The 16,133-nt window shown below is 36.6% G+C and overlaps 1 protein-coding gene across 10 annotated transcripts in view; it reads left to right on the top strand.

The window, feature by feature from the left end:
• The window catches only part of FER (FER tyrosine kinase), a 196,501-nt gene that overhangs the window by 86,896 nt on the left and 93,472 nt on the right, over positions 1-16,133 (top strand). For 7 of the 10 annotated variants that reach the window (XM_075020208.1, XM_075020215.1, XM_075020213.1 and 4 more), the window contains exons 12-13: positions 3,578-3,781; positions 7,607-7,729. In XM_075020208.1, the coding sequence (XP_074876309.1) occupies positions 3,578-3,781; positions 7,607-7,729 (327 nt within the window). Of the gene's footprint in view, positions 1-3,577; positions 3,782-7,606; positions 9,019-16,133 lie in introns of those variants that run through there. The other 3 variants (XR_012648927.1, XM_075020217.1, XM_075020214.1) reach the window with 3 other exon arrangements.

Genomic DNA, 16,133 nt, shown 5'->3' on the forward strand with positions numbered 1-16,133 from the left:
GCTCAGAATATATGTGAAAATACAATATTGAGTAAGCTATTAGTTTAATAAAATTTCATTCCCATTATTATTTTCTTTTCATTGACAGCATAAGTACAGGAATAATATGTCATCTTTTGGAATTAGAAATAATACATTTCTGTTTGCTCAGTTTTTCTCTTGAATAAGGGCAGCAGCTGGGGACTGCTTCATTCTACTGTTGGAGGAAAACTGCTGTCTCAATGGATTGTTAAATAGGGAGAGAGAAGGGGGCTCAGACTAAGTGAAGAGGACAGTACTGCGTCGATGAGGAGCATGATGAAGTATATGAGGGCATTTCCCTCCTCTCAGAAGGAAAAGTGTGATGAAATTTATAAAGGCACACACCCTCCCACCTGCCCCGCCTCCAAATAACCCATGAGCAAAATATGGCAATAAATGGAAATCTTGAAGGAAAAAGAGAAGGAAAAAAAAAAAAAGAGAGGGCTTGGGAGGGAGGGCAGAAATTCAACAGTATGAGTTCCTTCTGTTTGATTTTGTTAATTGTTTATTTTTAGCTTCCACTCCAATTAAGAACAAAAATCTTAGAAAAATATTTCTGGATTTAAGCTGTTGAATCACTAAGTGCCTCTGTAAGTGTGTACATACAAATGAGCAACAGATCTCATCCCCCAAGTGAAACTGTAAAACATTGAATTGCATCTTGTTTTTTCAGGTATCTTAATAGTCATATTAAGTTGCTTAATGATATTTAAACTCAGTAGAGTTTAAAGAAAAAAGGCGGGAATTTATTTTTGTGCTAGTAGCTTTTTTTCCTCTACCTTCCTTAAAGACTAACCTTTCTTGTGTTTAAACCATTTAATTCTAACTGGGAAATGCTGTAGAAACATTAGCACTAAGTGATGTAAACTGAGTTGAAATCTATATTAAAATGAATGCATATCTTGCACTTGTACGGTTCTTTCTTGGCTTTTGGCTATTTTTTCTTTAAAAGCCAGTGAGGGTGAAAATTGTATCATACAGAAAATACATTGAAGTCAGAAGACTTGTTCATAAAAATAATGCAATTTTAATAACAATCAAAACGTGAATAATTATGACTTTTTTCATCAGAGAAACCACCTTGATTATGATTGCCCCACAGTATATGACAAAAGTAGAGGTATGTGTAAGGTAGGAGACAATCAGCAGAGGATACTTGTGGAATTTTCATTGTTTCCTTCTAAAGCAATAAATACTAGGTTGACCAAATTCAAAAGAAAGTGGAAGATTGCTGTTAGTGTCATAAACAATGCCACAGTTGGCAATGTCTAAAATGCTCTGTTGTTCTTCCATAAGCTCTTTCTCTGTCATAAAGGCTTTTAAGATATTTTATTCTGGGATGTGATCATGGTTCTCTGAACAGTGACTCAGACTTGACCCAGTTCAAACATAAGCAGGAGTTATTATTTGGTGGCTTCCTCTTCAGTAAGCTATAAAATGAGTCTCATGTCATATTTTTTATTTTTTTTTAACCTTCCTTTGTGAAGACCATAAACTAGTTTATTGACCTTGAACTGTCCTTTTATGCTTAGAAACATTTCCTCTCAAGTAGAAATGTGTTTTGGTGGCAAAGGCTTTGCTGCTCTGAACCCGTTAACATTTCCTGATAGCATAGCAGAGGTCTGGGTTTTCTGTCAAGTCAAAATTGGCATCTTTGAACAATAAATGTTCAAGTAAATAACATTGTCTAACATCCTGAAAGCTATTTTTTCTTTTAGGAATTTCTGAAAGAGAATGACTTAGTGTCATTTAACAGTGGTAGACAGCTCTGATCTCAGATGTATTTAACTGTTGATGAACTTGAAATATATGACTGCCTTTGTGGCCAAACAGTATCTTGGGCTTTTAGTAGTTCACTGTGCTGATAAACACAGGACCTTGGAGTACATCTTTTGCTCCTAAAAACTCTGACTATGCACTTTATTTTCAAGCTGTTGTTATTTCTTACATAGTCCTTCCTAGCTCTGAATCTGTAATAGAGGAAAATCTGTAATAAAGCATACTTGCTCTTTCTAGTGATGAGTCTATTGGTTACAGTGTTGGCCTCAAATCTTATGTCTGAAATTATCCTTCATACCAGCCCAGGGCTCTAGATCCCAGTGTTGTTGTCTGAGAATATGAGGCTCTGTCAGGCTCTTAAATATGTCCTCCAGTTTTCCATCAGAATCCTGGACTAAATTAGACCTTTTGAGGTATAACTTAGAAAGGCAGCCAGGAACCCACAGACAAAGGCATTTTTTATACCAGAAACTTTACTGTGAAAGTGCTAAAGAATTACAGATATTTGGAAACAGGAAGTTCTGAGTAGATTCCCTTTCTTGGGTCTACTCATTACCACTCTGAGAGTCTGAGGTTATTCCTAGTGTTTTTTGGCTAGGTAAGTCATCTTAACCTAAATATCTCCCCGGGAAGACCTTAAATGTGCAGATAGCCTCCACCACGCCCATAGCTGCACCATGTCAAATTTTTCCCTTGCATGCACCAATTGAGTGTTTCCGTTCTCTTTCCCCATCCTCATAGGGGAAATATCCTATCATCTTTGATGATACAAAGAAAAACCTGTTTTTTATCAGGGCAGAGTGGTGGGGGAGGTTAATTCAGAATTGCATGCTTTGTATCTGTTGGATTGTGCTTAATTGAGTTGTGGGTCTTCATGATGTTATCTAAAAGGCAGTTCAGCAGGCTTGCCTGGGACACATGCACCTATCTGTTCAACTCACGATACACTATGCACTCTGTTATTTTGTTCAGAGCTTTACCACTCTGGCAGTAAGAATTTCTATGAGCTCTGGCACTAACGGTTTTGAATGACATACAGCTTAAGTAAGGGCTTGTTTGTATAGACATAACAAATAAATCTGAAGTGGTCATTAAACAAAATACAAAGTTTTCCTCAGTGTTTTCTTAAACAATGTAAGCTTGTTAAAATTAGTATGTGAAAATGTAGGTTAAAACTCATTAACTTCCTTTTATGGCCAGCGAAAATAATTTCTTACAATCTTTGTGCCTTCAGAAACTCTATGCTAAAGTTCATACTTTATACCAAGGTGTATATATTGTGCTACAGTGTAAATGCTAGGAAAAATGTCTCATAGAGCTATTAATTGATGTGGGATGCAATTGGTAAATTCTGTGAAAACAGTTTATCCAATTCAAATGCTTTGTATAAATCAATTTCTTGTGTTCTTCCGCCCGAGAAGTTTCTGTCTTTATAAAGAAATGGTTCATTTTGAGTCGTTGTTACTAGCACGTCAGAATGTGTGAGAAAGTTTGTCGATATGGCTTAGGAAAAGTAGCAGGCCAAATGAAATATATTACATACTTTGGTGGACGTTTCCATAAAATTCTGCTTTTTATATATTAATTTTTTAGGTAATAGAAAAGAAGGTGACCAGTATGCCTTTTGTGTAAATGTAAGAGCGTTGATTTTGTGTGTTAATAGAAACACATAATTTAGATACAGAAATAGAAATTATTGTTATCATGCTTTTCGTGTAAAAGTAAATTCTAAAAATGTACTATTATAGTAACATTTTTCTTCAATATTTTTCCCAAGTTCTTTGATGTAATTTCAACCACTGAGAAACCATTGGCTGAGCAAGACTGGTATCATGGTGCAATTCCAAGAATAGAAGCCCAGGAGTTGTTAAAACAGCAAGGAGACTTCTTGGTGCGAGAGAGCCACGGGAAACCTGGTGAATATGTCCTTTCTGTGTTTTCAGATGGACAACGGAGACACTTTATCATACAATATGCTGATGTACGTCTCTGATATAGTACTGAATATTCAATGTTAGGAAGTTTATAATTTCAGCTAAACAATTTAGGATCTACATAATTTGCTATGGTAAATCGCTTTAGCCTTTATATGAAAATGTGAAAGTTGTTGGGAATATTTCCATCAGTGCTGAAATCAGGGGAAAGGTCATTTGGGGAAACAAAAGAAAAATATGAAGTGTGACATTATTCAACATATTTTATCTTATATTGAAAAGCCAAGATATTTCTGTAAATATTTTGAAATCCCGAACTTGTTACTACTAATTTATGCACATACATTTATTTATTTTTCAGTCCATTTTCATAGTTGGTGCTAATTAGGCAGGCTACTCTTAATTTAGACTGTAAAGATTCCATTGAATCTTCCTGAAAAATGGAAACATTCACAGAGAAGAAAATAATCTGTGTTGGTTTCTATACAGTTGGGAATTGAAGTCCCTGCTGCAGTACAAATGCTTATGTTCTTTTTAGCCCTATGGATATTGTTTTGTTCAGTATAATACAAACACTTCTGGATGTTGCACAGCATATATGCTTATAAGGAACAGAATTGATCCCCTTGTTGCTCTAACTTAGGAAAAATTGGTCATTTTAAACAGTATGTTAATTTTTATGTGCCTTTATCCAATGTATTTCTTTGTATTTTTCTTAATGCGTTACTTGGGTTTTTTAATGTATGCATTTTTCTTTTTATCTTTCAGAATTTCAAACTCATTCAAAATATGACAGGTCTCATAACATTACTAGAAATTCTTCTTGAAGTATGACATAGCAGCAAATCATTCTCAGTTTTGATTAAGTAATGCTGCCAAAACATATTTCAGTCTCTTGTAATAAAATCTCCCACATACAGAAAAATACATAAATTTAATCGCATAACGATGTTCACACTGAGGGAATTTCCTTGTCTAAATCCCCAGCTGATGTCGCATGCCTGGGGGAAGTCAACATTGTGTGCCTGGTTTATGTCTTTTTAATGAGAGGCAGTGATATTTTTCAAACTTCGTAGATGTTGGAAAGCTTCTGCTTGATCAGTGATTATGGACACTTGTCCAGCTGCAGTTTTCATTAATTCTCACCTAGAGTTTTCCTTGTAGAAGGGAACCTTACACAAAGTCAGTGTTTATTTTATTTTGATTTTATGACCTTAAAGTATTTTGATTTGTCAGAGTGCTGAATGAGAAAATAAGAGCAATAAAATTACCTGTACCTGGACACACAGAGTCTTACAAGATGCTTTGAGCTCCCTGATCTGACCCCGTAGAAATAAATGCGTATTGTATACTTGGTGTGGCTGAAGTAATTTCGTGTAAATCATTGTATGTGGCAAGTAGATCTTCAAAAAATGTAGATTGGACTTTCAAGTCAGATAAAATAGAGGGTTTTTTTTTTAAGTATTACTATGAGGCCTACCTGTAAGCTGACTTTTTTGTATTGTTTTTTCCACAAAAAAAAAATTCAAAAAGCTATCTTTACTTTCATAATTTCACTACTTTCTCTTAGGAATTACATTTGAAATGTAAGACTGATATTGATTAATATTGCATAGCTTGGACAGTCCGAACATCTTCATGTCACTAGATCTGTCTGCTTGTACATTTAGTGATCAGACATTATGTTCATCTGCTCTTGGGATTCATTTGTGGCAGATTTTCTTGACAATCATGGAAGTTAAAACTTATTTTCTTAAAGAAATGCAGGACTTCTTATATACTTCTATGGGGTGAATTTTCTGCATTTATTGTGGAAAAAGCATTGATTGTAAAAAGACAAAAAGCTTTTAGAGCTCTAAAAGGAGTTAGTAGATGGTGGGTCTGTTACGGTCATATAACAAGAGGGATTGTATTCATGAACTTTTTGGTAGGGAAGTTTGAGGAGAGTTTGGTGCAAGGGATTTGTTTGTTTGTTTACATTGGTATGAACAATGTGAAATCAGGTCTCTGACTGGTCAAATCACACTCTTGGATCACTGACAGGAGACCAAACTTGGTCTCCATATAAAGATTTTCTTCTGAATGAAATAATGGAAGGGCAGAGGGGGACATACACCTGTTGTAACAGTGGTCCTTTAATTGCATAAGTGTTCTCTCTCTGGTTTTACCATTATTTTGAAGGCTAATAAAACTAGGTGTGTGATAAATGAGTTCACCGTTCAGCTTTAAGCATCCAAATTAACTGCTGTCATTCAAGGCTACTGTTGTTTCTCACTGCTGCTTATTTGAGGCTGTGCTATTTTCAAATTGTTGTTAGTGATCTTAATGGTCAGGGTCCTGTGTAAATGCACAGAATCAAAGAAGACTGTCTGCCCTGAAGGTCTTGCATAGATGGCAGCAGATGGGCGCACGGCTGGGTCTGGGATGAGGACATATAATAGGCAATACTGGTTGTTGTGCTAGGGAGAGTCCGAGGACATCAGGTTTTTTGGATCATCGGCACAGAAAGGAGCTTATTTGAAAGGAATGGGAACTAGTGTTACTGGTCATAGCTGAGTCACTACTTAATAAGTGAATGAAGTTAAACAACAAAATAAACAACAAAAAGTATTCAGAGTATGAAAACGTTTTTATGATAGCCAGGAATGTTAAAAATGTGACATGCGCAAGCTGTCTTTACCAACAGCGATAACAGATTTCAGGAAGTTAATCCTTTAACCCGTAAGGAAGAGAAATTTGCAATGCATTGTGCAAGGAATTTAACCCTGGGGGCTAGAAAGACAGAAGTCTGCATGCCAGTGGTAGAGGTTTTCATTGCCCAGTTGTGTAAATGAGCTTGAATCACCGTCTGTGCTTTGAGTTTTTTTAATTGCAGTACTTGTTTACTGTTGCCATTGTTAGGCTGGCTTATGGCAGTTCCTCTCTTGTGGGAAGAATTCTCTAACTGTAGATGCTGAGTCTTGTATAGGCACAAGACTTTATCCTGTTTCACAATCAGCTGCAGTGTATAATTTAAGACATTCAGGAGGAATGAAGACAGAATGTCTTCTTTATTACTTTTTTTCCCCGTCAAGTGTATGGGCAAAGATAAGTAATGAAAATATTTTTCCCCCTTAACACCTGAAAGAATGATATGTCACAGCAGTCATTGCTGAGAAAATGTTATGTGCTACTAAGAAAATATTCAGATATTTAATTGTTTCTGTTGTGTTCAATTATGTATATAAAAAGAAATAAATTCATGAAGTGGGGCCAGGGCGGGGGAGGGGGAATTTTGTCTTGCCCAGCTTCTGTATGAATTATATACATGACTTGCCTTTAGTTTTAGCCACTGTAGAAACTTCTGGTATTAAAGACCAATCATGCATCTTACACCCTGTGCCAGAGATTTATTAATGTTATCAAACATTGTAAATGCAGTAAGATCTGAGTACAATAATGTTACTTATCTCCTGTTTATTTTATTGTCAGATGTTTATTTTTTAGTTTGTTTCTGTAATTCTTAGAACTTTAAGTAATTAGGAAGTTAGTGTTGTTTTTTCTGGTTTAGAATATTTTTATTTCACTCTGTCAGAGTTTTGAATTTAACTGTCCTATCTCTTTAAATTAAGAGTTTAAAGAAATAGTTTATCATGTTGCCTTAAATGAGTGATGCGGTAACTTTACATTTATTAATTATCATCTTCCTAACTATCATTCCATTTAATTAAGTAGAAATGCTATTAAATACATCAGGAAAGAAATCTAATTCTGTAAAAGCAAACCTTTCTTTGTTTTGTTACTAGTGAAGGAAGCTTGGTGATGCACTTTTGTAGTTTCTTGTTCAAAATATTCTTATAGAGAAACTATTATTTCCTTTTACCTCCATACAGAATCAGTATCGTTTTGAAGGAACTGGGTTTCCAACTATTCCTCAGCTCATAGAACATCATTACACAACAAAGCAAGTTATTACAAAGAAATCAGGTGTTGTTCTGCTGAATCCTGTTGTGAAGGTAATGCATACATTCCAAGAACTCTATTTAACTGAAAAGAATTTTGGGGGGTTGTATTGTTATTTAAAATAGTTCCTACGCAACTTCTCAGAAGATTTTTCATTCTTGCGTGTTTTGTGGCTCTCTTTTTCTGACCTTTTTTGACCTTCTCTGCTCTGTGCAACAAATTCATTTAAAATAATGCTGCATCCCGATTCTTATAATAAGTCTTTGCTATCTTAAAAGAATGGTGTTCAACATCTCACAAAAAATCCTCCTTCTTTTCTTTTTGGTTTCCCATTTGGATTTCACTACTAAGTAATTGAAAGTAGTAGTTCATTGCCCCTAAAATTGTGATGAAGAAATTTTTTTTCATAAAATGGTGTTCTTTAAGTGGTAAAGTTCTCATGAAATTTGGAAGAGTTATGACAACTCCATTTTTGTCTCTATTTTATATCTCAGAAATAAGTTACACAGACATGGAAAAAGGTATTGTCATTCCAGCATCATTGCAAATTTGAAATAAAAATTCCCTTTTTAATGAGTAAGCTATTGCAGAAGGTCTGTCAAGAGGGAAATGAAAAGGGATGGAAGTATTAAACTATATTGCTGTTTAGAAAGCTTAAGAGTCTCCTTGACTTCTTCCAGTAGTTTTGCAGTTAGTATCTACTGAGTTGATACTTCATTCATAAGCCAACTCTTTTCCACCTAAATCTTTGCATTTTAACTATGAGTAAGCCATTTGTTCCTGATTTTTTTTTTTTAAAAGACTAGTTTCAAGCATGTGTAAAGCACCTTCTGTGTTCTACAAAATTTTAGGAAACATAACAATTTATATTTCAGAGTTAGATTCCTACTCCAAGGTCCTAGTTCTTTTCTTCTAATAATACGAAGAAATTAAAGTCTGTTCCCTATCTCAAAATTAATGTGATTTTTTCACACTTATCTGTGCTTACCTGTTTTGTGTGATTTTTAAATGTAAAGAATGGGTCTTTGTAATTACATCTTACAGGTTAATGTCTTGCTGATTACCAAATTAACACTTTATTGGACATAAAATATTGCTTAAATTCATTGCAGAACATATGAGACAGCTTAGGACATTATTTTTGATGTGTGAATAATTGTATTTTGATATATACTGCTTAAGCTAAAAATAAAGGGCTGTCAAACTCAAAATGAAAACTTTTTGTAGCTGTTTGCAAATTTTTGTCTTTTATAATACCCTGCTTGTTTTAAGTGTTTAATGCTTTTTCTGTTTCCTGGCTTTTTTTCTGACTTTGTATAATGTACATACTCTGAGAGCGGCCCTGTTTTAGCAAATGTAAAATTATAGTACAGTATGTTACTATATACCAAATGATAACGGAACTTAAGGTTGAACAGGGAAACATCAACTAGAAAGCATCATCTTTTCATTCTCTGTTGTTTACGTTGAAGACAGGGAGTTCCCATATTCCTGACATCTTTGTTTCATTTTGCTATCTTTTTTTTAAATAAAGTTTTAATTTATGCATAGTTTTGTCTAACTATGTATAGTCAAAGAATTTTTCCAGTACCTATACTATGGAAGATATATGGTCCCAAATTACTTTACTGATCATTTCTCAGTTACTGTACTTGATCTCATGGCCTTTGAGGTGTAAATGCACAAATGGATAGTCTAATCATCATCCCTTGATGATAAGCATGCAGACATGTATGACTGTGTGGTGGGTCTTTCCAGGACTTGAATCCATACCACTATCACTACATTCAGATGTGTCATAACCTCCTTACAAAGTGATGGAGGTCAATTTTAAAGATAGACTTTTTTGCTTTTCTGCTGCCACTGGGTGCAATGTCATGGGCCCACTCCTTTCTGGAGTTCTTGATTTGAGTTAGTCTTAGTATTAACTAAAATTAGTGGAAATATTCGTATTTCCTCTAGGATCATGCTAGTTTTATGACCATTTGGTAGTTGATTTGAGCTGCAGTGCAAAAGTACTTTGACTACTCAGGTTTCCCAAAGTGCTGCAAATAATCACCATCTATCCATAAAATCCAATCATACAGGCTCCATTTATTTCGTCTTATGACTGACTTTGTGCTGGTGTGTGTCAGTCTTAATATTCAAGAATATTTCCTTTAGGGTTGATGAACTTTTCAGCTTTCATTCTGATAGGTTATGTAAGGTAATGGAAAGACGAGTACTGGGTGACAGGAAACTTTATTGTATAGGTTTTTTTAAATATACGTATTACATATATTGTATATAGGCTTTCAAGAATTTATGAAATACGACCTGAGTGTCTGATAGCTACTTATTCTTTGTGTAAGCTAAAACCAATGTGTAGTATGCTTTGTGCTTCATGACCAGCAATTTGAACCAAGTAAGACAGCATTGAAAAGGGTGTTAGCTAGATGATTTAAATTGCTTCAGAGCAGCTATTTTAAAAAATATTTAAATTGTTTTGTTTTGTAATACCGTTTGGTCTGAGCTATGATTTTATGATTATTTTAGTTCTCCCATCTGATAAAAACTGGTTGGAAAAAAGTATTTCAGAACTGAGAAAAAGAGCTTTCCTTTTTAATTTGCATGGAGCTCTGGCTTTGATATGGGGAAGTGCAGATATTTTAAGTTATTTTCAGAAACAGCATATGCACTCTGACACCTAGTGTTGGGGGTATTTTATGCATCATGTGCTATTATCAGAATATCTTTGATCATTTCCTTAAAATTCATTTGACATCTGCAAAGACTGCTTTTTCTTTGTTTGTATTATAGCTGCAAAGCTGTCTTTGACATTTCATGCAATCTGTAATCTTTTTATGCAAATAGTTGTCCCTGTAATAACCTGTTTAGAAAGTGAAAGTTAAATATGACAGAGAACAGAAAAAAAATTATGCTAAATCGTTTGTTTTTGCTTTCCTTCCTTCCCACAGTCATTCATCCCCCTTTACCATATTAGTAAAATTAGCGTTCACCTTCTGTGTCGATGCCCTTGAAAGAACAATCTTAATTGTGTCACAAAAGGCCTGTCCCACATCCCATTTCATGTAGACCAAATCTGCCTGCTTGGAATTCTAATGATGCTGTAGTAATAGAATTTAAATTAGAAAAACTGAGGGCATTAAAAAGATATCTGCAAGTGATTTCTTTAATGGAAAAGTATCTCATATTTATTTATAATATTTTAGAAAAAATGGACATTATGTTCTTCAATTTACTATTGATGGAATGACTCGTACATAAAGCCCCTGAGTAACTTCAATGCATACCCAAGGACTTTATTAGGACAAATGCCATTTTAACAGTGTTCTTTGACCTCATGTTGTGGAGGTTTTAAAATTTTCTGAAATACATTTTTTACATTTAAGAAATCTGTATTAAGTTGTGGATATGCTTCAGTTTGACTACTAGAAAAGAGAATCATTGAGGAAATAAGGAATACCATTTTTATTTTGATATATCTGTATTAATCTTTTCACTTGGATCAGAAATATATCTTTGAAGCAAATCTGCCCAGTGCCACTTAGGATGCTATGCTTCTTCCATCATTGAACAGTCTCCTAGGATTCAAACTTCACTCCTTTCAGCTGAAACAAAATAGGAAGATGCACAACTGCTGATGGGAGGGATTTCAGTCTTCAAAACCAGGAGACATCTAGTCTGAAGCAATGCTTTTCCCCCAAAATGTATTTTTCAGGTCCTCAGCACCAACTGTTTCACTCTGCAGACCTGCTACTTTTTCACTAATGCTAATGTAGTCCAAGTCTTTGGATCGTCTGTAGTAAATTCAGATTCTGAGCTCATGAACAAAAATTAACTGCTATTTTGTCAGATGAGTTAGGCTATGTATTTGTTGCCAGTAACTTTCATTTTAAAATTCTGGATCTATTTTGATGTGATATGGTCTCAAACATGTGGAAAAATGATGAACTGTAAATAATGTTGAGTGTGATGAATGAAAAGTGTTAAAAAAAGATGTCTTTCTTAGTAGTGGTTCTAATGTTGATGAATAAGTTTGCAAATGACATGAGAATTCTGTGTGGATCTGATGCTGTCTTGCAAGATACGAGTATGTTAATGAGTAAGACATGGAAAGAAATGATGAAGAAATATAAATTTAAGTGAGAACATAAAGGTAGAGATTCTTTACAAGAAAATGCACTCTTAAAAATCTGACATGACCCTAATTTTTCAGTCACTGAACCAATTTGAGCTGTAGTTTGTATTTAGAAGTCTTTGAGCTCGTCTTTCAAAGACAGAAAGCGTAAATAATCTATCTGCGCCATGTTGCAGCTTCCTAGCAGTATCACAGAACTAATACTTTCTCCTTTAGCAATTAGTTAACATACACTTAGCCATGCAAAACTAACCAAAAGTTGTTCTCCTGGTTTTTGGCTCCCCTTAGTGTTGACTGGTTTTGCAGGCGTTTGGTTTGGTTTTGCTTTATTTTAGAAAAACAAGCTGAAGTTCACTGTTGTAGACAACATATGTGCTCATGGTGCAGGTGGTGTGTATTTCTCAGGCCCGCAAGGATGGCATGGAGGAATTGAAGGAGGTTGCTAAATAGCCTCAATTTCAGACAAGCCTTCTTAGGCCTGTCATGTCCCAGTTTCTCAGGGCGACGCCTCAGGTTTGCCGATTCCCAGGTCAGGATTAAGGTGAAACAACACCAGGGATCCTTTAAGTCACAAAATTCCATTTTTATTTGCTCACAACAAGAATCGGCATGCTCACCACCAAAATCGGTATGCTCACCACAAAATCGGCACGAAACCATGTCAGTAAGCGATGTAACGTGTGCTAACCGTGCATCACCAGACATGTACCACAGGCCTTGCTTATCTGGGAATCAGTTCAGGGAGGACCACAAGGAGAGCCCTCCCGCTGAGTCAGGAGGTTCAGAGCGGACCCCCTTGCTTTCTGGACTCCGTCTCAGAGAGGAGCCCGGGGCGGCTGGACCCGCTCCGAGTCCCAGACTTGGTCAACGGTTTGTGCCTAAAGGGATGAGGTGTAGGGATGGATTATGGAAAAGGAAAAGGGAGAGAGAGAGAGGGAGAGAAGAGAAAGATTTCGCCGGCCCTGGGCCCAGCGTTGGTCTCGTCGGCCCGCGGGCGTGGGCACGTGGGGCTCCAGTTCGTGCCCTTGTTATCATCTTTTCCCCTCCTTGGGGCGGGCACCCGAACTCCTCAGGCCCGTTAGGTGTCCTGATCGGTTTGTGAGCCTTTGGGCTTGGGGGTCGCCTGGGGAGCAACCTCCCCCTCCCTGGAGAAGTGATCTTTTGCCATGCACGGTGAGCTGCCCTGCTCAGCCTACCCAAAGCGGCGTTCTCGGAACAGGGAGCTGCGCACCCTCCGGCACGGCCTCCCCCTCCTGCTGCTGGTGCCCGGTGCTGATCGGCTGCTTCTCACCTGCCGCTCCTTGCTGGGCTGAGTTAGTCCTCAAGCAGAACTTGCCCCAGCACGCTGTTTGAGACGCTAACGCTTTCAGTCTCTCACAAGGCCTGCTAAGAGAAGTTGAAGAGAAGCAGAAACTTAGCAAGGAGACTTTCAAGTTTGTCGCAAAGTAGTCCTGTCACTCAATTAGAGATTCTCATCTTGTGACAGGAAAGAATTAAGATGCTGAAAAGGGAGACAACTGAAGGAAAGGTGCTGCCTTTTAGGAAGATCATCTTTCATTTATTTGACCTGAGGACAGGTCTTTAGGAGCAGAAATCTCAGCTGAAAGGAAGAAGCAGGCTATAGCAGTGAGCCATTCAGTTACTGCAATTTGTAGGTTTGTAGCTCCAAAAAGGATCCCACTGTGAATTACCTGCATGGTACCCATGCATCTGGCCAGGCTTGTAGGAATGCTGAGAAGCACCTGGTGGTTGTGGTCTCTGTGTGTTAATTTTTGGCCCAAAGCTGTAATTCCCTTGAGCATGATTAAAGTCTTGATACATGCATTTTTAAGTGTTAAAATACATCTTTTATTTTCTTTAAGGAAATTAAATCCACAATGAGAAGTGAGGATCTGTAATACGTAAAAGATGTACTTACAGAAAATGACTATATTTATTGCATAAGCATGAAATTAATCTTTTGCCACTTATTTGCCATTCAGTATTATTGTGATCACACAGAAGGCCTGATTCGTATGTCAGTGAAATTAACAGTATTTTTTTTAGGATATTTTAGGCAGATTTTAGGTAGGTTCTTTAGTTTAATTCTGGAATCTAAAGAAAAGCCTGCAGCTATTGATATTTTATAACATACTTTTGTATCTTAATATTAGAGATGCATTTCAGTTATGTTCCTATTTCCTCAGAATTTAGACGTGTTACAGGATTTGCTTTTAAGTTTTTTTTAGCAGAGGGGGTGTTGCGTTAAAGCATAACATAGTTTGGCAGAAAATAAACCCCCTTGCATTCCAGCTTGTCCTCGGATGTCCTAGGGGCTGGGGGTGGCTAGGTTTAAATTCTGAGTGATGTCCTATTCAACACTGTAAGTCCTGTTGCGTTCAATATGTTGAGCTATCACGATGACGGATGTACTAAAGCATAGTGTGCTCTCAGCTTAGCCGCGTTCAACACATGAGAATTACCAGACTTAGGGAGTTTGGTTGCGTTAACGAACTATGACTAGATTAATGAGCAGCGCAGTTTATTAAAGTGACAGTACAGGTTCTTTTGGATTGCTGGTGATAAATAGACTGTCTGCAAAGCCATGCAAATAATAATACAGTCGACTGTAAGCACACTAAATTATGGAAAAACTCTTTAGAGATTTCTAATTTTCCTGGGGAAGCACTCGGTATAACCGAGGGTTTGTATCTTACCCAACAGGCGTCCCTATGGTGTGGAAGAGAGGTTCAGCCCGTCAACTGATCCCAGGAGTCAGCGATGTCCTCCCAACTTGTCTATGATGGTGTCTTCCTTAGCGTTCCTCCTCTCTTAAGCCCTTTTATATTTACTTATTTTTTAGGTGGAGCTTGACTGACTCTAGTCATACATACCTTTATTATGATTGGTGTAAAATCTCCTTGCTTTACTTTTAAAGGTATATGCTAGAGAAAATTCAAAGTGCATGCTCAGTGAGGGGTGGTTGCACCTTGCAGGTGGGTAGCTTTTGGGATGGAGGTGTGTTTTGGTATGTTAATGAGATTATAATGAGCAAAGTTCCATGTCAGTACTCCAGAATGGGGCACTTATAAATCAGAAGTAGGGCAGTAGGTTGACAGAGCCCCCCATTATTTCACCTCCTTGCTTAAGTGGATTCAGTGCAGGGACCTTCCATTCTTGTTGCTATCATTCCAGTTCCCCATCCCTGTGATGATATCACAGAGCCTGGCCATGGTGTCTCCACTCCACTCCACCCTCCATGTTGTTCCTCTTAGAGTCAGCACACCAAGCTCCCCTGGTGTTGCTAACATCTAAGGTTGCAGGTTATGTTGCTTTGGGAATTATTATGGAATAGATTTTGTGTACATCCACTGCATTCCACTCTGGAGATTTACCTTCCCTTAAGAGGAGGACACACAATAAGTCACTTCCAGCAATCGTTCCACAGAGGTTTGCAATATTTCTGTCAGGTAACAAAAAGAATACATCCTCCATAATCATGGCCTGTACTTGTCAAGGCATTGCATCCCAATGAGAAAAGGGAAAAAGGAGAGTCATTTTCTCTTTGTGCTAACGAAGTATTAAACCAAACTTATGTATAATTTCAGTTATCTTGACAACTTTTAAAATCTAGAGGATTTTTTTCTCAAAAAATCTCTTAAAAATATGTTGTAATAATGGAGGCACATAAGGCTACCAGAACAGAGAGTAACAAAGATTCTTTTATATCCAGTGATCAAAGTCTTCTGTAACTGTTCTTTAAAGGCCATGGCATTAAAAATGTGCTCTAATGAATGTTTCTGGTTTAGTCTTGTCTTTATGGTATTTTTTCCATGATCAGGTTTAGAATAAAATTGGAAGATAACACTCTTAAAGCATGTAAGCTTTCGCTACACTCAAACCTAGAGAAAAGTGTATTTTATCAAGTATATGAATTTAATTTTAGCAAAAAAAGTGTCATTTTTAAGAAAAATCCCTGTCCTAGAAATATTAAATGGGCACCTCAGCTGCATGTGTATTCCTGCTTCCTGTACATTCATATAAAAAATTAGAGAATGCCATATTGCTATGTGGGGTGCAAATTGAGCAAAAGGAATTATCTCAAACACAACTGAAACAGTAGGAAGTAGGAAAAAGAATTCAAATTTATGAAGCAGGAGATGGCAGTAAGCCATTCTTTCTAAAAAATAAAAAAAGTATGTTGTTAGGAGGAAAAAAAGTATTAAATGGAAGATTTCAGAGGAAGGTGCTTTTGACAAAAACTGATAAATAGGAGAATAAACTACTTCAAATAAAGCATCCTTCAGCAAAGATTTTTTGGATTTACCAGATTTTAT

This window comes from Buteo buteo, chromosome Z (genome assembly GCF_964188355.1).
Source record: "Buteo buteo chromosome Z, bButBut1.hap1.1, whole genome shotgun sequence".
Classification (NCBI taxonomy): Eukaryota; Metazoa; Chordata; class Aves; order Accipitriformes; family Accipitridae; genus Buteo; species Buteo buteo.